The following is a 24949-nucleotide window of genomic DNA, read 5'->3' on the forward strand; positions in this document are numbered from 1 at the left end:
GGAATTAAGAGGATTGAATTGTTTCCATGGCAGATTAGAGAGAACTCCCACATCTTCTACCCACACTTGGGGCAGACACCAAGCAGGAAATGATGGAGACAGTATTAAGAAACTGGCTCCTTGAGGCCATGGGGTTACATGATGGATTTCTTATCCAATGTGTCCATTCTGTGCTTGCCTAGTGCCAGCAGCAGCCTGTGTGCCGGGAGCGATCCACAGGCAGGCATCGCGGGCTTGCTGTGCTCAGGTGAGTGGCTTCTGAGGCCTTTCCACCCTGTGATGACAGGCAAGAGGGCCAACTCGGGAGAGGAGCCCGTTCTGCAAGGCAGACGGTGGTGGGGTCACAGGGAGCCCCCTGAGAACACGCCGGAATCTGCAGAACAGCCCTCACCTGAGGCCACATCTGGCCGCCTGGACTGAGGACTGGAAAAGGTATTTACTGGGTCCCCAAGGCCACTGAAGTACTTAGCACCCATCTACGCATGGTCCCCCCAGGCACCAGAGACACCTTCAAATGATTAACAACCAAGGGGCATTGGAGGACCCAGCCCTCTCTGAAACAGAGAACCCAGGCAAGTGCGTGGAGACCCCCAGAATGGACAGGGCTACTGGTTAACGGAAATACAAATGTTGACTCCAACTTCATTGTCACCGCAGGTTCCCCAGCCTGTTTCACTCTCTCTGCACGACTCTAACTCCATTCAACTCTCCAAGGTGTGTCCTCTTTCCCTCATACTGGTGATGCCATCGTTAATCAACCCCCTCCTAAGAGAGACTCGTGTGTATATGTACATGTGTGTACGTGTACATGTATCTGTGCGTGCACACATATACATGTGCACGTACACGTCTTTCTCCCGCCATTAGTGATCCGTCATTTAATAACTGCCTACCCCTCAGACTCCAAACTACACAGGACAGGACTCTGTCTACATCTGTCACCGTCACTTCCCCCTCTTAGTGCTAGGCACAGTTTCCTGTACATAGGAAGTGCTCATTAACTGTTCAACCAATGAATAATAAAGCTACTAGACTGTGCCAGGCATTGCACTCCATATACTCTCTCAAATCTTCACAAAGTCCTGCAAGGGATGGAGTATGAGCCCCACTTTACAGGTGAGGAAACCAAGGCTGCAGAAGGCCACGGGGTGCAGGCAAGATGTGAACCCACATCTACCGATCCCAAAGCCCAGGGGCCGCTGCGTGCTGTTGCCTCTGTGGTCTACCCCCTGTGGCTCTTCCTCCGGGTGCACCGATCTCACTGCTGCACGTGCGGGCCTTGTCCCCTCGTCCAGCTCTTGGCACACCCATGAGGGGCAGGCCCAGACAGACAAATGCCTGACAGCGACCAGCCAGCCGACACAACTGCCCCACCACCTACGCCCCAGAGGCCTTGAGAGCACAAGCGGCGCTGAGGACAGAATGGGTGCTATCTGTTATTAAAAGGGGACACGACCAACACGCAGACAGCCCGCTCTCGGGAAGCAAGGGGGCACAGGGCTCCGGGCAACCTACCGGCATAGTGGTAATTTGCTAAAGGGTGACATTTTAACCTGACTGGCTTCCGCAGCAGCAGCATTTCCAGAGCAGCCTGCAGACCCGTGGGAGAGAAAAGGCGAGAGTCAGTCACGGGGCTTGTGTCCTCAGAAGACCATCTGCCTAATGGGGAAAACGAGCCAGCATTGCAGGGCCCGGGGTTGGGAGGCTGGAAGGAAAAACAGAGGAGACTCCCCGATTTGGGGTCTTCCTTCTGGTCAGCACCCAACAGGACTCATCATCCTAATACCTCCTCCGCCCATGCCTGCAGCCAGCTGGTCTTGTCCCAAAAACCCAGGTGGCAGCCAAAACCCACTCCTTCCTTGGTGAGGGCCCCAGCTTCAGAGATACGGTGGAGCCTCCTCTGTTTGGAGGCTGAGTCTCTAAGGAAATGAGTGGGTGACTTGGAACTGTTTTTGCAGAAAAATCACATGTTTCATTACAACTGAACATCAACAGCTATATTAGTAATAACTGTACTACATACTGTCCTTCCAGGGAGCCTTGCTAAATAACCCTTTCACATCTACGTCCCTCAGCCTCATTGAGGTTGTTAAAAAAGTGGTGCAGGTGGAGTTGAGCTGTGGATGGTTTGGGGATCTCAAATCTTGCTACTCCAAGTGTCGTCCATGGACCAGCAGCACGGGTATCCCCTGGGAGCAGGTTAGAAATGCAGCACCTTGGGCCCCACCTCCAGAATTGCTGAATAAGAGCCTGCATTTTAACAAGACTCCCTAGGTGATGTGCGTGCACGTTAACAGTTTGAGAAGCACGGCTCTGCGGCACTGATCTTAAAAGGTCAAGGAGAGCTCTCCAACATTCTAGAGAACCCTTGAAGGGTATCAGTAATCTCATGAAAAGGTAGTATTGGGACATTTGTTTACCTCCACATTTTCATAAAATCAAAAAAGCAGGAGGTTAGCTCTGGTATAAGAATCATGTATTTACTAAAGGGGAAGCTGAGGCTAGTGACGAAGTGCTCCAGCCAGGGGTCCAGGTTGAGCAGGCAAATGGTCAGCTCTGATTCTGGGAAAAGGGCACCAAAGTTCTGGTTTGGGGATGCCAGAGAACTGTGCCAAAAGTGGAAGAATGACACCAGATGGTGCACAGCGAACATTTCACTTTGGTTAGGGGAGCAAACGGTTCTATGAACGTCAAACTCTGGCTGATTTCCAGGTAGGGAGGAATGACAAGCAGAGTATGACAGGCTATTTTAGGCCAAGCCTTGCTTCAGGAAGGCCTTCTACTTCCATCACTGCAGACCTGTTCCCCGATGTGAATTACAAGACTGCTGAAAAGAAATTCTAGTTTCCCAAAACAGATGTTGCCATCATTATTACTTAGGAACAGATGTGTAAACAGAAATCCAACTGGAGGTTTTCTGCAGGCTTTCAAATCCTGGCCTACTCATTGAGATAAGGAACATGGGAGGCACACCAACTGGCCATCATCTTAAGAGTTGGTTGTGAGGGGCATGAAACAACACAGAAACTTGGTAAAATACTTTTCAGAATTCCGACATGAAGCATATGAACTGGGAAGCCTCCTTTTCACAGTTCCTTACCATCACATCACCTTTGGCCTCGAAGAGAGAGTGCAAAGCAAATTCAGAATTGGTCCCTCCACCTGGCAACGCACTCGAACAGCACAAATTCAGGAGATTCTCCACTGTTGGGAACAAAGAGAGGCCACTGCATCAGAAAGAGCTCAGGGTCACCGGAAAGACAAACCGATCCTGGAGCCAGAGGCCCCCGGGAGAGGATCCAGCCCTTCCTGCCCAGTTCTTCCCCTGCTGCCAATACCTCTTTGCTGGAAGTCGTGGTTTTCCAGCTCTGGCCAGGGCTTCCATACCAGTGTGGCCTTGTGTGTGTCCTGGGCCAGGGCAGAGACATCCTGGAGTTCCGGGATCTCCGCTTGGAATCTCAAGCCAATGTTGATGCGTCTTTAATCACAAGAAGAAAAGCAACAGTGTGGTCTTCAATTTGAGACCAAGGGCAGCTGTCAGGGACTTGAAAAAGAAGGAAGCCGGTTCCTTCTGCAAGAAGAATGCAGGGGCACTTCCTCACAGGGTGATCTGAAGATTCCAGGCGTGGCCTTTCCACTGGGATAAGGAATAGCTTTACGATTGGGGAGAGATGCTGTGGGGAGCAAGGGAGAAGCCTGCCTGGGGCTTCAAAGCTCCCTATAACTGGGAGAGGGAGGGTCCTAATTCCAAGGGAACGGCTGCCCAGAGCACGGCCGAGGGTACCACTTAACCCAATGGGACAAATACAAAGTGCTTATTCCATTTTTTAGCCCTTTCAGACCACGTTCACATAAATGATCCCATCTGAACCTCACCAAGACCTGTGATGTAAGCAAGGCAGTGATAATTATTCCTACTCAATAGATGAATTAACTAAAGCTTAGAAAGGTTAACTTGATCAAGATCAAATAACAAAACAGTGCTGGAACCAGGTTTCCTGATTCCTGACTCAATCTACTCACCACTCTACCATCTGGCCTCTTCTGTGCTTATCCATGAAAATAACCAGCTTTCTCTTCCATTATACCCCCCAACTCAATTACTCAACAAGGCCACTTGGAGGATCAGCTAAGAATCTTAGGGAGGGGCTGGGGGATCAAGGGCATTTGGATGGAGCCTCGTGGAGAGCTAGGCACCCTAAGACAGATGTCTCAATGTCACTGGGGATGTGAAGGCATGTGGCCCCAACCAAACTGGCTCACGGAGCCACAGATGGGGACGCCTGGTTCTCCAAACACAAGGCTCCTTGCTTTTAATGTGTTTAGTCTTTAGAAAAGGCCTTGAAATACTGGCAATTACAGGGAAACAACAGTACTTGAGAAATACCACGATCCTACATTTTTTACAACTTCTTGCCCAGTGGCCACTCTGATCCCAGAAGCACTAGCTACACTTCTCAAAGCTCCCCATCCCTTTTCTAGGCTGAGACTTCTGTTCTAAAGAATAATTGGCTTTTCCTTACGGTTCGACATCAACGGTCTGCTCTCCAGGCCCTGGGGTGACTGTCACGTTGCTGCCATCGATGCTGTCTGAAGCACAAAAACCAGGGGTCACTGGTCAACAGGGAAGGGTACTGAAGAAACTAAATGAGCAGTTCCCTAAACAGTCATGACAGGGCCCCTCTCCTACCCAACCCATGCCAGAGTTACCCCAGCAGTCTCCGAGGAGTTGGATGGAATGTGGAGCAACATGGCTTAGCGTTTCCCCACTTCTCACACAGGGTAAGGAGTGGCCAGCTGCCCCACTCTGGTCTGCTAAGCTTTTTATTTATTTATTTTTAAAATTATTTAAAAATAATTTTTGGCTGTGTGTGCGGGGCCTGTGGGAGCCTAGTTCCTCGACCGGGGATTGACCCCAGGCCCTCCGCAGTGAAAGTGTGGAGTCCTAAGCGCTGGGCCGCTAGGGAATTCCCCTGTTAATTTGTCTTATTTCTATGAAACTATTCTTGCTCCAGAAAGAGATCCTGGCTACAGGACTCTCCTGCTTGATCTTTTTTTTTTTTTAAATAAATTTATTTTTTATTTATTTTTATTTTTAGCTGCATTGGATCTTCCCTGTGGTGCATGGGCTTTCTCTAGTCGTTGTGAGCGGGGGCCATTCTTTGATGAAGTGCGCAGGCGGTGGCTTCTCTTGTTGCGGAGCACGGGCTCTAGGCCCGTGGGCTTCAGTAGTTGTGGCACACGGGCTCAGCAACTGTGGTTCGCAGGCTCAGTAGTTGTAGTGCATGGGCTTAGGCGCTCCGCGGCATGTGGGATCTTCCCGGACCTCGGCTCGAACCCGTGTCCCCTGCATTGGCAGGCGGATTCTTAAGCCCTGCCCCACCAGGGAAGCCCTCCTGCTTGATCTTTACACAGCATGCTAAAATGTGAAGGTGTGGTCTTGCATATAATCCCATTTGTACATCTACTTAGTACATTTATTTTTTTATTTTAATTTTTTTGCGGTACGGGGGCCTCTCACTGTTGTGGCCTCTCCCGTCGCGGAGCCCAGGCTCCGGACGCGCAGGCTCAGCGGCCATGACCATGGCTCACGGGCCCAGCCGCTCCGCGGCACGTGGCATCCTCCCAGTCCGGGGCACGAACCCGTGTCCCCTGCATCGGCAGGCGGACTCTCAACCACTGCGCCACCAGGGAAGCCCCTACTTAGTACATTTATTTTGGGTGTCTTACACGGTTATCCACAACACACTTCAACTGTTTTTCCTTATCCCAAAGAAACTCTGATTATCGCTCTACGTGTTAGTCTCCGCGGCTAGACTGTGTTTCCCCTGAGAAGAATCCTAATTATTTCTAGCCCCTAGCACATTGCCTGGTACACAGAATCGAGCCACCGCCAAGGTCTGTGGAAAACGAGACGACAGAACGCGAGGCCTCCTGGGGCAGCACCCAGCACAGTCGGGGCGCCGCCCCTGAGGTAGCGGAGGCGGGGACAGGGGCGACTCACTGGGGCGGCAGAGCAGCACGCGAGGCGTGGGCGTGAGGGGCGTGAGGGGCAGCTGCGGATGCGCGCCGGCGCCGTGGCCGGAGATGAGCACGTTGCTGAAGAGCCCCGAACCCTGGCGCACCGGGCTGAGCATGGGCGGGGGCGTGTAGGGGGGCAGCTCGTGGGCGGGGTCGAGGAGCAAGTGGTCGCCCAGGACGCGCGGGGAGCGCAGCTGGCTCTGGTACAGGGTGGCGCCAGAGTGCGAGGCGGCGAGGTTGGGCGTGTAGGAGGGCGGAGGCGGGATGAAGAGCGGCTCCGGCCGGTGCCGGAACTTTTTCTTCTCCGGCGCGGTCTTGAGGGCTTCCTCAGCTTTGGCCAAGCCTGGCTGATGCTTCTTGGGAATTTCCTACAACGGGAAGAATGATCCGATTCAAATACGTGGGCTTTTCCCACAGGCCCTTTCCACAGGCTGAGGGAAGGGGGACTGCTGTCCTAACGGGGACCCCTCCCCCCTTCCACTCGTCTGACCCCAGCATCCTCCGCCTTCAGAAACGGCCACATCCACTTCAGACAAGGCGAGATCTGGCGGCTTGATTAGGGAGAAAACTTTGGTTTTGGAGGAAATCCCTCATGTCTGGAGAGGGATGGGGGTGGTAGGGATAGTGGGTGGGCAAGAAAGAATACATTCACATTCTTTATTGCTTATCACTGCATTCCCATCTGGTGAGTGGAATCCAGCTGAGAGGGCCCTTTAATTCCCCACTGCTCCCCGGGGACTGACATCGGGGACAGATAACACATGTTCTGAGGCGGCGACAGAAGAATCTATTCAGGGAAGCTGGGCAGAGGCTGTGGGGCAGGAAGAGGGGGTCAGGCCTTGGCCAAGGCTCCCAGGGCCAGTGACCCGCACTGGGCTCTTCTTCAAGGTAACCTTAGGGTTGAGGAGAGCCATCCCGGATCTCTGAGGCCCGTCTCATGTGCTCTCCTAGACGTGGATCTGGTGAGCCTCCCCGCCTCACCACCCCTCATTACTGCTCCCAGCACTGGTGGCTTATCTGTGGCAAACCCTTCTCGTAGGTTGGTTTCCTGTCAGCAGGGTTAGTTTATTTTATTCCAGCAGAACCAAGCATCTTCTGGAAGGAAGATCTGCCACATGGATACAGATATACTAATAAGTAAACACACGCACGGAAAGAGATAAGCAGGGCATGCCAAAGCCAAACACAAACAGTCTTGGTTGTGTGCCAGCATCAGCCCAGAAAACCCGAGAGCTGGGTGCGGCTGGAGAGGCAGCCGTGCGGTTGGGAGGGGCTGTGAGGATACCTGCAGAAAAGTTCTGGGCAGTCTGTGGTCCCCTCCCAGGCCCTGCAGGCCAGTGCTCGTCACAGCTGTGGTCCCTGGCAATCTCTGTGCCCAGGGTGGCGCCTGAGTAGGAGGCAGCAGGGGGTGATGGGAAGGGTCGGCCATGGTCACGTGACCAGCCTCCTCCAGGCCATGTGACCTGCCCCAGTCACCCCTCAGCTCTGGGCTCCTCCCCCTCAGGGCCCCTTCTGCTGCCTTCAGCACGTCAGGCTGCCCCTCGTGTCTCTCCCTCAGCTTCATCATCTTCTGGGGTGCCGTCCCAGCCCCTAGGAGGGGAGTCTAGGGAAGCAGAAAGGTGAGGAAAGGGGGAGGGGCAGCGGGGACCCCCCAGGCCCCCGGGGGGCTCTCCTTAGGTCAGAGAGCCCCAACCTGCTTCCTTTCCCCACCAGGGGGCTCCTCACCACCTGAGGCTGAGGTGGAGAGAGGGGGCTGAGGAATGGGAAGAAGGTGCACGTGCCCCCAACTTGGGGAGCCATCCTGACACTTCACATCTGGTTCCTGGGTAACGGATGGGGTCACCTGAGGACCCCGAGTGACTTCAACCCTGCACTGGGATCCAGACCTCTGACCCCAGGGCCAAAGGTCCCTTTCGGGCTCTCTCTACTTGAGCCTCTGGGTTCTGTTACAACAGCTCTATTCTGGGACTTTCCAATACTCCAGGCAAGGCTCTGAGACCCGGGGCCAGGGAAGGCCCCCGGAATATCAGACCTGGATGTCAGGTGGGAGGAAGCATTTACAGAGTTCCAGCCAAGCTGGAGACAGGGCCAAGCGCTGAGGGGTTTTAAAAGCTCCCCAGAGAGGTGACAGTCACTGAGGAGGCCAACACCATCCCCGCCCCCCAAACCCAGATCAGGGAGAAACTGAAGTTCTGAGAGGGGAAGGGTCTCAGCTGGCTGCATCCCAGACGGCTAGGAGCAGAGTGGGGATTAAAACACAGGGCTCCTACTTGGACATTTTGATTTCTTTATATTAAGTGTCAGGACCTTGCTCACACTTACTCAAGCCCTACCTACACGCTTCCGTATCGGCTTATCTCCTCACAGTATGTCTCTCACCCTTCCCACAAAACCAAGTTCACCTCTGCCTTGGAACTCCCCTCGTGACGATCTTCTGAGCAAACTCACGTCAAACTTCCCTTGCCTCATCCCAGTCCCTAATGACCTTAGCTCCCCAGGTATGTCCCCCACCAGCCACACGCAGGGCATTGCTGCCTTGCTCTGTCTTGAACTGGGGCGGGGCTGCTGCCTGGGGCTCTGACCCCTGTGTGACTACGATCCTTACTTTCTCCAGCTTCAGGCTGAGAGTTTCCAAAGGGTAGAAACAGCATCCCTCCCACCAAATGAGGAACTTCCCTGGGCAAAGAGGGGGCTTGGCCATGTCGTTTCACCTCTCTGCCTGTTGCCGGCCCCCAAGACCTGCCAGCTGATGAGAATCCTCGCCTCCAGAGGTTCTCCACCTGTCTTTCCTCTTTTGAGCTCTGATACTACATAGAAAACCAAAAAGGCTCTTTCTGGATTTTTCTAGTTCTCTTAATTATCCTCCTTATCCCTATTCTGGCCCAACCCCACTCGTGTCTCCTGGAATCCCAGCAGCTGCCTATTCTGTGAGGACAAATGTGACTCAGCAGCTACTCTGTGGGGAGGGGACACATCTGATGTAGTGAATGGGTTACAGACTCCCCAGGGGAGGGGTGGAGGGAGGGAGAGGGGGGAGAGGGACAGAGAGAGAGAGGGACAGAGAGAGAGAGAGAGAGAGGGAGAGAGAGAGGGAAGGAGAGGGAGAGAGATCTCTGTCCCAGAGCCAAGCTAAGCTGCTTGGGTGATGTGCTCGGAACTTGAGAAAGAGAAGAACAGTGAATAAGAAACACAAATCTCTTTGCTTTCTTGAGATTGGGGGGTGGGTGTCTCAGGGGAATTACTTTGGGAGTCTTAATGAATCCGGTCCTCTGAGGGTATTCATTTACACAGGGGTGATACTGAAAATATTAAGCATGTGGTAAGGCTGACTGACCATCAGAATGGATGCCAGCGCTACTGCCTGGAGGACCTGCTGTGCCAGGGGTTGCCTCTTTGGTTGCTGGATCTGGGGAGGTCTGGAGATCCTGGGGGAGGGGCCAGGACCCTGGGCAGTAGCTATTTATTATCTGGGACAGTACTTCCATATTTTAATAACTGTGATCACCAGCTGAGTTATCACCTCTGTTTAATCTAGGAACATCTTCGGGTCTCTCAGAATCTAACCCAGACCATTAGCCTGGTAGAGTGCCAGGTGTTTACTGGATGGCACGCAGTGCGGACACGGATGGGATTCCCAAGGTGGCCGCGGGGGGCTCAGCCCGGAGAGGCCAAGCCACGTCTGAGCTCAGGCCAGTGGCCCTGGCAGAGCTGTCCCCATCTCCAAGAAAGCAAAGGGATGTCCCCACCCCAGGCAGGCAGGGCAGAGCAGCAACTCACAGCAGGCGGGTGGGGGGCAGCCCCTTGGGGTGAGTGTGGGGGAGAGAGGGTCATCCTCACGAGCACGGGCATCTCGTCGTCCGACATCGAGCTGGCTGGCTTGTCTCTGGCTGAGGGGGCGGCAGCGACGCTGTTGGCGAAGCCCTGAGAGCTGGGCTTGGGCGGGAGAAGCTTGACAGGGACAGACACGGGCATGACCATAGGCGTGAGGCTTTCCGCCTCGGGTGGGAGCTGCGGTGGCGGCGGAGGCGGAGGCGGCAGTGGCGGCTGAGGCGGAGGCGCCGGGGCCTTCTCTCCTTCCTCCTACACAGACAATAAAGGCTTTGATCCTGGGCTGAGAGCAGCTCTCATGGGGGGGATGCACTTTGCTCTTCCTGAAACGTTCCTGGACATCACGCGTGGGTGACAGAGAACCGCTGCAGGGTGGTTTCCTTCCTGCCAGCCTGAGTCCCTCGGCTCCAGTGATGCCCATCGGCAATGGACAAGGCACTTGATTCTCTACATTAAAAAATCTTGACCGTGTATCACTTGTATATTAAAACAAATAGTGAAGAAAAATTTTTGTGTGGCTGTCATTGCTTTTAAAGAAAAGGACATGGACTTAGAATCAGACAAAAAAAAAAAACAAAAACCACAAGCTCTTGTGCAGGACCTTTTAATTCTATGGGCCTCAGTTTACTCATCTGTCAAATGGAGGAAAAGCTCTTTTAACTGGCATGGTCGGGAGACGGAGTGACCTGGGTCACATCAAAGTTTTTGGTGAACAGAGTTAATCCCATAGACTTAAATTAAGATTAACAGCATTCAAAGAATTGAGAAAGTTCTTTGAATTTTAATCTAACTCTAAAACTGCATGGGTAGTTCACCACAAGGGTATCCTACTTGGATAATCCTAAGGGCATTTAAAGGTCTTCGGACGCTAGAGTCTACCACTAGTGCCCTGGTGAACAGAAAATGCTGGCTGGGAGCCCGATGGTCACACTAGCTTTCCCTGGCCATTGACTATGGATCTGGAAGGCCCAAGGGACCCTGGTCTTGAGTACTTGAAGAAGCGGAAGTTGAAAACAATAGCGCATCAACATGTTTTCTTTGCTGTCTTCTCCAGGAGCTGGAGAGGCTGGGATCCCCTAAAAGGATTTCTACCACCTCAGTTCTGGACTCTTGTTCATGAAGCCAGTGGAAGTGGAGACTGTGTGACCTGGCTGGCTCCCAGCGTCAAAGCTTGAGTACTTTCGTTAGGGAAGGGCTATGCCTCCTCAGGTTCCCCGAGTGGGGCTCACATCACCCTCTGATGGCAGCAAAGCAAAGCAAGCAGCACATGGCCTGGGAAGGACCGGGGGCTGACTCCTCCTCACCTGTTTGAGGCTGGGGGAGGCCCTCATCCCCCCGTGGGACCGCATGTGGCCGTTCAGGGCAGGCAGACTCTTGAACTCCTTCAGGCAGATGGAGCATGTCAGCTTGTTCTTGGCATCAAACTGCTCCCCAAACACTCCTTTTGGTTGGCCACTGCTCAAGGGTAGGACCAAGTGGAGAGGACACACACATTGATGACAGGAAACAGTGACTCATCACGACCTCACACCCTACAATGAACCCATTTCATTCATCCAGAGCTCCCATGGCCATGGCCCTACTTGTATTACCCCAATTCCCTTCAGAGAACTAAGCCCAATTTGCAGATGGAAAACTGAGGCTCAAGAGTAGGAAAGGGCGTGCTCAAGATCATGCAAGAGTTGAACCAAACGTCTTTCTTCATTCCAGGCCTTCAGGTGCTGGGTTTTTTCCCACCTCTGGCTTATGACCCTTCTAGAATCAGCTTCGGCTCCCCTCTTCCAGAAGTCTTCCCTTAGACACATGGGTCTCAGTCTTCTGGTTCAGCCTCCAGGTTGCATGTCTTAGTTTGTAAGGTTCTGGCTAAGTCTTTATTTACCAAACCCATGAGGGGAGGAAACAAGACTGTACTATTCACTGGGGCATCCTCATAGCTTAGTGCCATGCCTAGCACACAGTAGGTACTAAATAAATACTCACTGAATGGACAGAGGGCAGAACATGGGCTTTGGAGTCTATCCCAGCATCCCTACTTTCTTGATGTGCAACCTTAAGCTCTCTGAGCCTCAGTTTTCTCATTTGTAAAATAATAATGATAACAATAGTTAACAGTGGTTGAGTGCTTACTATGTGCTAGGCACATGGTAATCACACCAACCCTCTTGGAACTTTTATTACATATGATATAGAGTAATAATAAGCACTCAAAAACAATAGCTGCTATTATTACTCTTATAAATTTCTTTGAGGAATTGACTTTGAATTTGGAAATGAATCATGAGACAGTTCAGGGAAACCTTCCAGTCTCCCCAAATGCCAACAAGCCTCCATGCATCCATCCTACCTTGAGTCAGGGGACCCTGGCTGGGCTCTGCCATCAGGTAGGTGCATCTATTTTGAGCCATGCAGGACACCAGAAGAAAGAAGAAAAAAAACAAATGTGTTTCTGATGGGAGGAGTCCTTGAGCAGCGGGAACCCCAGGGCCTGCACACTTCTAGGATTCTTTCCGCTTTCTGCCTCACGCTGACCGGGCTCACAGATACACACGCCCTTGCCCTTCCACACCTGAGGCTTCCAGAGTAATTTCCCCTGATGCTCCCTGGCTTGGGGCCACGGCCCCTCACGGAGCCCCACCAGCCACAAGCCCACTGGGACTCAATCCCCTACCTCCTTCCTTCCTGTTCTCCCTGTCCACCTACTCTGTACACAGACAGGCTCCATTCCCGAATGGAGGGCTGGACGACACAGCCTCACGCTGGGAGACCTCAGCTTTGGCCACGTCATCTTATTCTTATATTCACTAAGTCTTTCAGTTACTACAGGCCTGAGTCTTAAACAAAACAGGGTCAAGGGGACTTTATGCCTGGTCTTCAACCTTCATCGGAGCCCTCTCTCCATCTACCCCAGTCCTATTCAAGGTGCCCTCCTCCCCCGACCTTGTTGTCACTTAAGTGTAGCACTTGGGACACGCCAAGGTCTGAACGGTGCCCAGGACACAGTAGGCAGTTTTGTGATCAAATACACTTTGGAAATAATCAAGGGTTAATAATCGTCACCCTCAGGCTGAATCTGGCCTGCAGACATGGTTTGCTTGGCTGGACTGTTTTAAAAAATCCTAAGAATGTCATTAGATGGGACGTCTGCTCTCTAGTCCACGCAGTCCTTATCATCTCATACCAGGCCGTTTTGCTTACTGACTTTACCTGCCTGGATCCTGTGGGCAGCTAAGGTTTTCACCTCTGCAACTACACAAGGTATCCCCTTGGGGAGATGTGCAGTACACTTGAGCTTATTAAAGGCTCTGAGAAGCCCAGCAGCACTGCAGCCTGTTTCACTTTAAGAAACCCCAAATTTGTTTATCCAGAGAACCCATTCCCCTCCTCCCAGCAATACCCATTCAACGTTCTACGGAACTCCTATTCTGGGCATTAGACTTTGAGATAGGCTATCATAATGTGGTCTCCCTCCCAAAAGGGGAACGATTTCATAGGAAATTCCCTAAGGATACAGACTTAAGGGGCACCAGACACGGTGGTGGTCCCTGGGCACCTGATCAGGCCTTGACCATTACATGCATCATTCAGGACCTGATACGGTGTATTGGCCATCTCCTTAGTGAGATTGTAAGCTCTATGGGCAAAGGACTGAGTCAAAATTGCTTTTGTATTCCACAGCGTCTGGCTAACGTTTGTGGAATAAATAAAGAACAGAAGTGTTGGAGGGGTTTGGAGAGCGGACTGGGCACTGCATAGACGCAGCTCTGGCTGGCCCATGGGCACACTGAGACACCAGGAGAAACAGTCACTGTGAGAATACCTGGGGCCACACGGCACTGGGAGACGGCTGCTGGTGCTGAGGCCCCATGTTGTTGAGGTGGATTCCGCTGGGGGACAGGAGCGGCCGGTGGGGGAGCACACTGCTGACCCGGTTCAGGTCCGAGCTTGCCGGGTCACCCAATCCTGTATCTGGAGGCCCCAGGTCCCCATGGGAGCTCAGCATGGCCTGGGCCTGCCTGTCGCTTGGGTAAGTCTTGGGCTGACCGTCCTCAGGCTGCTGGTGCTGGGGCAGGTGGCTCTGCTGGTACATGGGGTGGCCGTAGGGCTGCTGGGGCTCCTGGTAGTAGTACTGGGGCACGGAGCCCAGCTGAATCAGCTGGACAGCGTGCGCCTGCTCCGGGGTGTACTGGTGGGGGTCCCTGTGATAAGAAGGGGGCTGCAGGTGCATCTGTGGCTGCCGCGACTCTGGCAAATGCTGCATCATGGGTGAGGACTGGTAATACTGAGGTATCTGCATCGAACCCTGCCGCTGCTGCAGCTGCTGGGGCTGCGCTGGGCAAATCTGCTGCGGCGGCGGCTGCATTTCTTGCGCTGACATCCGCGGCTGCCCGGCTTGCTGCTGCTGCTGCTGCGGGTAATACTGGTGCTGCTGCAGCTGCTGCATGTGCTGGGACAGCATCTGGGGGGCCTGCAGTGACTGTCCTCCCTGCACTGGCATCTGGGCCAGTGGCTGCTGGTAGTCATAATACGGGTGCCCTTGGCCTGGGTGCGGCCCAACCTGAAGGGCTGGTTTGGACAGCCCGCCAGTGAAACCAGGGTGAGGCTGCTGGGGCACCTGCTGGTAGCGGGAAGAGAGAGCCGGTGCTGGGGGCTCCATGGGCTTCTGGGACAGCAACTGGCGGAGGGCGCTTTCAGGGGCTCCGTCCATCACCGCTGACTGGGTGTGCAGCACCTGGGCCATATTGTTGACCTGAATTCGCAGGTTCTGGTTGGCAAACACCTGGGTGAAAGAGTCTAGCTTGTGCAGGACACCGCTGGTGAGCTTCTGGGTCCGGATCTCGCTGGCCTGGGAGTAGGTGTACTGGTAGCCATCGGTGGGCTCCGCCTGGGCTGGAGATCCCCACATCATGTTCGAGTTGGTCAGGTTGCCACGTAGCTGGACATGGTTTCCAGGCCCTGCATGGCCTGCCCACCCTCCCTGCCTTGAGGTGTCCACTTGGCCAAGCGTTTTGGAGCCAACAGGCAAGCCCAGACCATCCCGAGTGTCTTGAGGGAAGTGGGGGGAGATGGGTGATGCCTGAGGGGCATCCATTCCAGCCCCGGGGACTGTATTCCCATAGTTGTGGTTCAGCCCACCGTGGACGCCAAGTGGTGGCTGTTGGTAGAAAAGGTTCTCACCACCGTGGGCCACGTGATTGGTCTTGTACAGTTGCTGATCCCCCATGGTGCCTGCCTTGATCGTGAACGTCCAGCCACAAAACCATAAAAAATGATCAATGACACAAACCCGAAAGGACTGAAACCCTGAGAAGCAGAGAGAAAGCGTCCACACTACTCCACGGCTGACATGTCCATGACTGTGGCTGGAGCCAGGTGTTCCTGTTGGCCTCTACCACGCATGTGCAGGGCCGGGGGGTTTACATCCTCACCCGGGCTGAGGTACGGACCAAACACCACGGTGGTGAAGAGATGCTGCTCACAACTGCAAGACAAGATGCAAAGGACAGGAAAGGATTTACTTGGATGTTTTGCAATGAGCTACTGTATCTACCACAACCCATTATGGAAATAAACACAAAACAGGAGCCTGGATTAGAAATAGCCAGTTTCATACATGTCACTCCTTTACACTGATTCTGCAGATCCTGACCCCCCATGTGAGATATGAACTCTCTTACTTTCAAGCCATTGCTCCATGGCTCATTAGTTCATTGATTCGTTAATTCATTGTTTTGCTCACTGATTAATTCATCCATTCTTCTGGAACCCTGCTATTGAAAGCCCAGCACTATTCTAGGTCCTGTAGGGGATATAAAGAAGCTTAAGACATTCATTAATCAATTCATCTGGTCAAAAAATACTTACTAGACATAGACATCTACTAAGTGCAAGACACAATGCTAGGAAGTCATTAAGACATGGGCCATCTCTCAAGGAGCTTACAGCCAGAAAAGGCAATTGGCCACATGAATAACTACAGTACAAGGAGGAAAGAGATGCATGTAATAAAAAGGTAAAAAATAACAGATAAGGAACTCATAGTCTGGAGAGCGTATTTCTAGCAGAAGAACAGAACCGGAGACAGTTTCAAGGAAAAGCAGTACATGTGTCAGTACACAGCTACCTGCCTCCTTGGGGTCCTTGCTCAGGGAAACATCTGTGCACAGTGCTGACCACCTGGTCAGAAGCCTATGATGTGGCCTGACTCAAAAAAATAGGCTGGGCCAATCAGATTCCCTCTCTTAGAAACATGAACTAGGAAATTTTGAGTGACTGGTCTAGTCTGATCTGAAGCCATACAGGTTCCTCTGTGAACTTCAAACTGGGGTATGTCAACCCCAGGGAGTACACGAAGACTTTCCAAGCACTATACACACACATTCAAAGCTTTAAGAGAATCAATTTCCAGATCCTCAACTTCCATAATAACCCTTTTCTAGAACTGATGGGTGACAGAATTGCAGGACATTTGGTCCCGTCCAAAACATCCAAGAGACATTGGGTCTGTAAGATATTTGGTCCACGTCAAAAGGTCCCTGAAATTTGGTCTTATCCAAAATGCCCATAAAGCATATTTGGTCCATGTCAAATGGTTTTGGACAGGACCAGATGTCTGCTAACCAGTGGCAGAGGTGCAAGTTGTCCTTTTACACCTGCTCTTTCACAACAGCCCTCCTCCTTTACAAAAGAAAGACAAACTTCTTACTCATTCCATCCCAAATCTTAACTGGGCTTATGCCCCAGGGATAACTCCCCCAGCCGCCACACGAGAGGGCACAGAACATTGAAAGTGAGCAACACTAATAAATAAGTAGTAAATCTTCTTTGCAAGCTGGGTGGTTTCCAATTCTTTTTTTCATTAGGAAGGCCTAATAGAAGTAATTAAAATATAATTGTTAGCGATAGATCACTATGTGATTTTTGGTACATAACTCAGAAGCAGATCAAGAACTGAGTTGACCCTGCTTTAATAAAACTTGTATTTTTATTTATTAGCTTATGTGAATGAGGGTTTTTCAGTGTTTACATCTATATAAATGAAAAATGGAAATACAATCGACACTGATCCTTGTCTCATATCTCATGCAACAGATAGTATTCTTCGATGGATAAATTAAAAAACAGAAGAGATAACCTGGCACAAGCAAGATTTTATCTCTGGACCTGGGTGCTAACTGCACGGTGTGCTAACTCTGTAATAACCTGGGCTGTACACTCAGACCTCGTCACATACATGCATGTATGTTATACGTCAATAAAAAAATTACTTAGCCAAAACATGGAAACAGCCTAAATGCCCATCAACAGATGAATGGATAAAGAAGATGTGGTACATATATACAATGGAATACTACTCAGCCATAAAAAAGCACACCATAATGCCATTTGCAGCAACATGGATACAACTAGAGATTATCATACTTAGTGAAGGAAGTCAGAAAGAGAAAGACAAACACCATATGTTATCCATTATATGTGGAATCTAAAATACGGCACAAATGAACCTATCTACAAAACAGAAACAGACTCACAGACATAGAGATCAGACTTGTGGTTGCCAAGGGGGGAGGCGGGGAGAGAGAGGGATGGACTGGGAATTTGGGGTTGGTAGATGCAAACTATTACATTGAGAGTGGATAAACAGCAAGGTCCTACTGTATAGCCCAGGGAACTATATCCAATCTCCTGGGATAAACCATAATGGAAAAGAATATTTTTAAAAGAATGTATATGTGTTTAAAACAGTCACTGCTGTACAGCAGAGATTGGCAAAACACTGTAATTGAATCAACTATACTTCAAACAAACAAACAAACAACCCAAAAAACTCCCAAAAGCAAACAAAAGAACAATGTATTTACATGAAAAAAAATTACTTTGAAAAGTCTCCAGCATCACCACCTAACGTACATTTTCAATGTAATTTTAGTTTTTATGTTTATTAATCCAAATTAGAATATATTTTATGTTGTTTTGATTGCCTGCATACTATTAATAATCATAATTATACCTCAAACACGAAGAAAATTTTAGTATTTAGAACTTCCTGATTTCAGGAAATTTAAAAAGTTTTAACTTCATATGAAATTGTTACAGCGAAATGTAACCGGGAAACAAACGACAGAGTTTTAAGCACAAAAACATATTACATATATTACATTAGGGTAAAATTCCACAGGGGAAGTGAAACAGAAGTAAAATTTCAAGGAGAAAAGGGAACACTGACTATTAACGAAGAGCGTGTTCATGCGTTTTTAAAATGGATGATGGTGGGTGTCAAATTCCTATGGTGTTTAGATTCCACTGGATACATTTAAAACAGTGATGCAATCGTTTTACTTAAAAATCTCAGTGTTTACAATATACTGGAAATTGCATCTTTGGCAGACGTATAATAAAAAATGTAGATGTAAACTTAAAAATGTGTGAGAGGGTAAATGGTTTTACAAAATCTTTTTATGGGGGATTTTAAGCAGAAAGTTTGAAGACCACTGCAGTAGGCCTCCTCCAACTGGGAGCAAGCCTGAGTTGGTCTCTGTCCCTTTCGGAATGACAAGAGAAGGAGATGGACATTCAAGATGGGGGGTTTGGTTTGGTGGAATGAATGCTGGAACAAGGGAAGCAGTGGTATGGGACAAAGGTTGGCCAAAGATGGCTGGAGCAGATCCTGAAGGTGAAGTGATGCGGTGAGCCTTGAGGACTCCCAGTGACCACTCCCAGCTCAGAGGGTCTGAGCTCCTACTCCACAGTTCCACTTTCAGGTTCAAAGCAAACTCATTATCACATCCCCCCAAATGGATGCTCCTCCAAAGTCTCGCCCTTGACTCTTCCTTCTCTCTTAACCAACCACCACAACCCAGCAATTTACTTCCTAACGTTTTCTTAACTGCACCCACTTTTCTCTGGTTCCACTACTATAACCCTAGTCCAAGACACCATATCTACCTTCTGCACTCTTCCAACAGCCTTCTGATTGGTCTCCCTGATTTCAGTCGTGTTCATTCTCGAGACAGCAGCAGCAGAATAAACTTTTCCAAACATAACTCTGCCTCCATCAACGCACTGTTTAAAACCCTTTCATGGCATCTTAGCAACCTTAGGTTAAAGACCAAAATCATTAACAAGGCCGACAGGGCTCCGCGGGGTTTGTTCCCAGCCTCACGATGTACCCCTCTTCTCCTTGTTCTCCAACACCTCCCCATCCCCACCCCCCAGCCACGGTGGTCTCTCAGTTCCTTGAACCTGCCAAGCTGCCTCCTACAACAGGACCTTTGCACATGCTGGTCCCCCAATTTGGAGAGCGTTCCCCTTCCCCACTCCAATTCCTCATCCAGCCAAGTCTTGGGCAACCTTCAGCTCTCGGCCCAAACTATACTTTCTTGGAAAGTCTATCCTGACACCCACCCCCAAGGCTACATCAGGGTCATTTCTTTTATGTTCTCATAAAACCATATTTCTTTCCTTCAGACCACTCTTCTCAGCCTGTAATTGTACTTCCACCAGTGCAATTATTTGATTAATGATCTTTCTCTCATTAGGGCAGGGACCAAGTCTGTTTTGACCTATGATTCTATTCTCCAAATCTACCGTAATTCCCAGTATATGGTAGGCCCTTTGATAAGAATTTGTTGGTGGAATGGTAATATTGTTGAATGAATGAATCAATAAATGAAAAAAAAAATAATGATCAAGCGTCCCAATGAATTGATATACAGAAAAAGATATTAAGTGTAGGCTGAGCAGATATTAAATTCTCATGAAGAATAGTTTGATTTTACCTGGATCCTGATGGACAAATAGGGTTTACAGAGGTGAGGGGACCAGGAAGGGTATTTCGGCTGAGGGAACAGCATGCACTAAGGCATGGAGTCAGGTGCAGGGGTCCATGCTGGGGACCATGTCCTTGTCAGGAACTCACTGATGATCAGGCTGAATTTGTATGGTCAGGGATAATTGTGAGGCCTTAAAATGATGTCCAGTAGTGTTATCCTGTGGGGATTAGGCCAGGCTGCCTGGCTTAAACCTCGCCACTTAACCTTCCTCAAAAGCTTTGCACCAAGTCACTTCCCCCAGGAAGAATTACTTGTTGAAACTCATCAAACCCTGATGATGATCTGATTCTGCGTTCCTCCATCATGCCCCTGTGGGGGAAATGGAAGCTAGATAACTTTACTTCTGTTGACCTGTCTGCTTTGTTGTGTTCCCAAACTGCAGGGTAAGAGAGATTCCTTTGTGTTCTGAGTTACAGGAATCTATTCTTTATTTGTTCATATTTTCTGAACTGGGAATGTAGTTTATTTATAAAGAACCCTAGAAAGTAGGGAACCCTAGGAAGTCAGAGGGGAGCTCCCAAAGTGTGGTTCCCAGGCCAGCAGCATATAACATCACCTGGGAACTTGCTGTAAATGCTGATTCTTGAGGCACGCCTAAACCCACTGAATCTTGGGGGTGGGGACCAGCAGTCTGTGTTTTAATGAGCCCTCCTGTTGAGTTTGATGCCCTCTCAAGTTGAAGGCTGCCTTAAAGGTCAACTCCCCACATTCAGAGGAACAAGCTGAGGCCCAGAGCTGTAACTGCTGGACCTAGAACAGCACCTGACGCACAGCAGTAGGCAGTCAAGAGTCATATACTCCTGCCCTGCCACAGAGAACGGACTTGAGGACACGGTGGGGGAGTGGGACGCCAGGACAAAGTGAGAGTGGCATCGATATATATCCACTACCGAATGTAAAACAGCTAGTGGGAAGCAGCAGCACAGCACAGGGAGATCAGCTCGGTGCTTTGTGACCACCTAGAGGGGTGGGAGGGAGGCTCAACAGGGAGGGGATATGGGGATATATGTATGCATATGGCTGATTCACTTTGTTGCACAACAGAAACTAACACAGTATTGTGAAGCAGTTATACTCTAATAAAGATCTATTAAAAAAAAAAAGCATCATATACTGAATGAGAGGAAAAACGACCTCCCTAGGAAGATGTACGAAGGTAATAGCAAGACCATGTGTTACTTATTTTACATTAAATTTATGTATTTTTTGAATAGGTACTGTATTCACATGGTTAAAAATTCAAAAGGTATAAAAGAGCATACAAAAGACTGGAAATCGGGCTTCCCTGGTGGCGCAGTGGTTGAGAGTCTGCCTGCCGATGCAGGGGACACAGGTTCGTGCCCCGGTCCGGGAGGATCCCACATGCCGCGGAGCGGCTGGGCCCGTGAGCCATGGCCGCTGAGCCTGCGCGTCCGGAGCCTGTGCTCCGCAACGGGAGAGGCCCCAACAGTGAGAGGCCCGCGTACCGCAAAATTTTAAAACAGGTATCTGCCCAAAGTCTTCCTCTCAGTCTTGTCCCCAGATGCCCAGCCCCCCTCCTGGGACAGTCACTCAGGTTCCTGTATATTCTAAAGATATTTTATGCTCATACAAGAATGCTTGTACACACCCCCACCCCTACCCCCTTTACACAGGCAGTAGCACACAGTTCAGCATCTTGTCAAAAGGCTGTTTTAAACAAATCATTTTAAACCTGGAAACTGTTCTTCTCGGTGGATTAGTCAATCCCACAGGACTGTTATAACACCAACTCAAGATTCAAGTCTTTGTTATTTTTCTAATAAGGTAACTGCTTTGCTCATTATGTACAACACTTCCCATTGGGTAATTGGCACCAGGAGCTTTTTCATTCATGAACAAATTAACAGAACTACTGCTTTCACATTTCTTGGGTCAAGTCCTCCCTTATTAGAGCAAGGCTCCAGGATTCTGGATTCAGTTCGACAAAAAAATTGTCTGCTCAGAATCTGAGATGCTCTCTCTGATCCCCCTGAAGCATTATAGTCAAACGACCTGCTTCGGAGCCCATCTCCCCACTGTCTGGTCCAGTCATTCCAAGGCAGGGACAGCATCCTACACATCTTGGGTCCCCAGTGATTGAGACACAGTAGCTGCTCAATAAACACTCATTGAGCTGAAATGCCAAGCCAGACAAATGAGACCCAAAGCACTTCACCCCTAGATTTCCATGCTTCTGACATGGACAAAGGGCCAGAATTTACTATTTTCACAGGGCCCTACAGTGCCAGGTTCATGGAATGCTGTACATAATAATAAGGCTCTACAAGGATGTTTTAGCAAGGGGCTTTTCTGTACAGGGCCAGCTAGTAAATATTTTCAGCTTTGCGGGCTAGCTAGTAAATATTTTCAGCTTTGCAGGCCATACGATGTCTGTCATAACTCTGCAGTTGCAGCGTGAAAGCAGCCATAAACAATATATAAATGAATGGGTGTGGTCGTGTCCTAATACAACTTTACTTATGGACACTGAAATTTGAATTTTATATAATTTTCACATGTCAAGAAATAGTGTTCTTTGTCTGATTTTTCTTTAACCATTTAAAGATGTAAAAAGCCCTTCTGGGCTCACAGGCTGTATAAGGACCGTCGGGGGCTGGATTTGGTCCCAGCCATAGTATGTTGACCCCTGTTCTAGTACATCAAAGTTCCCCTCCCCTCCCCCCACACCCCCAGGGGCACTAGGAGACGGGGCACAGTCTGCAAGGAAGATATCTGTCCAAAAGGACCATCCTTTGAACCAGAGAGAGAGAGAGAGACGGGTGGGGGGAAGAGAGGAAGTTGTCTTTGGCCAACGGCTCGGCAAGACTTGTTTGCTTATAATTCAGAAGGGTTAACACCCTGCTCCCGCCAGACCACCACTGCTTGTTTGAGGGAAAAAACCCAAAAAGATTTTCCTTTTTCTGACACTGGGCCGTCCTTCAGAGACTATATACACAATTCCCCAAGTGACTTGGCTTCGGTTTTCGTCAAGACTTCCTCTCAGGTCTGTCAAAGGAGCTTAACTTGGATTCTCCTGGGATTCTGCTCCCCAAAAGAGGCAGAAGCCAAGGGCAGTTCTCCAAGACATGGGTTCATGGTTCATGGTCTCCTTTATAGCAACGTTGTTGTTCTAAATGTTTCTGATTAGTCTTCTAAATAAAGCCAGTGGGTGTTTTATAATCCAGTAACCCAATTACCGTGGATCAGTTCTGCCAATGCCAGCGATTAGTGCCGAAATCTTCCTCCATGTAGAGTGACTGGCGCATCCTTGTTCCTTCCTGCCCCACTGCTCCCTGCCCCGGGTCTCACGCTGACTCTCAGCCCCGGGCGGATTCCCAAGGCTTCCTTTGGACACCAAGAGACATTTATTTCTCCATCTTTCAGTAGCACCCTGTAGCATCAATTGCTTCCTCCGAGCCCCAGGAACCAGGACATGGAGATGGGAGTTATTTCACTTTCTGGTGTGCGGACCCTCACTGTCAGTGCTCTCTCCTCTGGGCCAGCAGTTCTCTACCAGGGAAATAATAACATCGTCTTCCCCCCGTGACTGCCACACCCCGCTTCCCTCCCGCCCTAGCTGGCATGGAGCAGTGTGAATGATGCCGAGGACACAGGAAGAAAAGTAGGGGACTCAGGAGTCTAGGGTGGCTTCCTGGAGGAACGGTCTGAGTGGGCCCTATTGATATATTCCTGGATACAGTTTTTCAAACCACCCGCCTTGACAAATGGCTAGGCCTGGGTGGGGAGATTAAGAATATGGGAGTAGCCAGAGGTTGGCAAGAGGTCTGCAGAAAGAAGGGAGGACAACGGAGACACCTGAAGAAGTCACACGTGAGTCCCTGGGTGACCCGAACGCTGACTACTTCATAATCACAAGTTTCTCCTACGGAGTTGCTGCCAGGAGAATTTCAGGAGCAATGTGACCGTATTCTGAAGACCTACTTTGTGCCAGGAGATCTGACTAGGTCATGACGCCTGGCCTCAAAGCCCAGAGACTAGCATCTGTACCCGACCTTATCCTCTATATGCTTTCCTGCAAACTCACAAGGAGGACCTACTGTGCCAGGACTCTGCTAGGGGAGATGAAGACCCGCAAACCTGTGTCTCGAGGCCTATAGTCTTGGGGGGCAGGTGCCAGGCTTCCTAAAGATCCATGACATTTCACAAGGAGGAGGCGGAAGAAGGCCTGGCAGGGGGGCGAGGTCACACCAGCCAGGACTCCGGAGGCACCGTGGGCAAATCCTTGCCGCTGGGGCCTCAGGGAGGGTCTCAGCGGGGTGGCCAGCTGGAGTGGTTTGGGCCAGGGTTGCAGGGAGGATCCTCCAGTCCTGCCCCCAAGGACTTGAGGCTCAGGCCTTGTGAATCAGCACTTGGAACTACAACCGAGGAAAGGATCGCCCTCCCTACAGCTCTCCTGGGCAGGGTAGGGCAGGGCAGGGCTGGGAGGTTGGGAGGCTTCCCTCTGACACAGCCCCAGGGAGTGTGGGGTGAAGACGGAGGGGAAGGGGGTGGTTGGCGGGTAGATCTGGCGTGAGGCTCCAGCCCCAGCATCAGGGCAAATTATAAACCTAAGAAAACACAAGTCAAGCACCCGAGGGCTCTGCTCCTATCACTCAAGCCTCACACCCAGCGCCCTGGGCTGAGCTGAGCTGCCGGGAGGGCCTCCAGCAGGTCAGCAGCACAGACTGGCTTCCTCTGCAGGGGACGGGAGCGGGCTGGCCAGCACTGTGCCCTGGGACCGCATCCCCAGTGCTGCCCAGGATTCCAGCTAGGCTGTGCGGTTAGAGGATCAATTCCCAAATGCAGCAGCTGGCTCGGCTTTGGTCTGTGACCTTGAAGACATTAGACTGTACAAAAAACAAATGCCCCTTCTTTCTGGAAAGCGGCTCACAGTTCACTGGGTAACAAAGTCTGTGATGCTCCCTTGTGTGTGAAATAACTGCATGAAGGTTCTCGTGCTCGGCTGTCTGTTAGTCTCTCTCGGCCCTTCTGTCTGCGGTTCAGATGGGAGGTACCCCGGGTTATGACGTCAGAGCCACACTTGGGCATCCTGTCAACACAGGGCCCCATTCTGGGGCGATGCCAAGGCCCTTCTGGCTCAGGGTTCTAAGACTTTGGGGGGAATTCTGGGAGTCAAGAAACAAGCCAGAAAGGAGGACCTCTGATGCCTGGGGCTGGAGGCCTTCCCACCGGCACGTCTTGAGTCACTCCCTCCTCCAGGCCCCTGTGGACCAGGTTCTGGCGGATCATCCTCACCCTGCCCCCACCTT

General features: G+C 50.6%; 1 protein-coding gene across 16 annotated transcripts in view; it reads right to left on the bottom strand.

The window, feature by feature from the left end:
• Window positions 1-24949, bottom strand: part of TRERF1 (transcriptional regulating factor 1) — a 280637-nt gene that overhangs the window by 25801 nt on the left and 229887 nt on the right. For 10 of the 16 annotated variants that reach the window (XM_049716100.1, XM_049716101.1, XM_033424008.2 and 7 more), the window contains 9 exons: window positions 13667-15328; window positions 12194-12240; window positions 11154-11304; window positions 9799-10101; window positions 6005-6389; window positions 4524-4590; window positions 3339-3478; window positions 3101-3204; window positions 1516-1591 (listed from right to left, as the gene is read on the bottom strand). In XM_049716100.1, coding sequence (XP_049572057.1) covers window positions 1516-1591; window positions 3101-3204; window positions 3339-3478; window positions 4524-4590; window positions 6005-6389; window positions 9799-10101; window positions 11154-11304; window positions 12194-12240; window positions 13667-15070 — 2677 coding nt within the window. In that variant the 5' untranslated portion in view covers window positions 15071-15328. The remainder of the gene's footprint in view (window positions 1-1515; window positions 1592-3100; window positions 3205-3338; window positions 3479-4523; window positions 4591-6004; window positions 6390-9798; window positions 10102-11153; window positions 11305-12193; window positions 12241-13666; window positions 15329-24949) is intronic. The other 6 variants (XM_004267601.4, XM_033424019.2, XM_012532232.3 and 3 more) reach the window with 4 other exon arrangements.

The sequence above is a fragment of the Orcinus orca genome, chromosome 10 (genome assembly GCF_937001465.1).
Source record: "Orcinus orca chromosome 10, mOrcOrc1.1, whole genome shotgun sequence".
In the NCBI taxonomy this organism is placed as follows: domain Eukaryota; kingdom Metazoa; phylum Chordata; class Mammalia; order Artiodactyla; family Delphinidae; genus Orcinus; species Orcinus orca.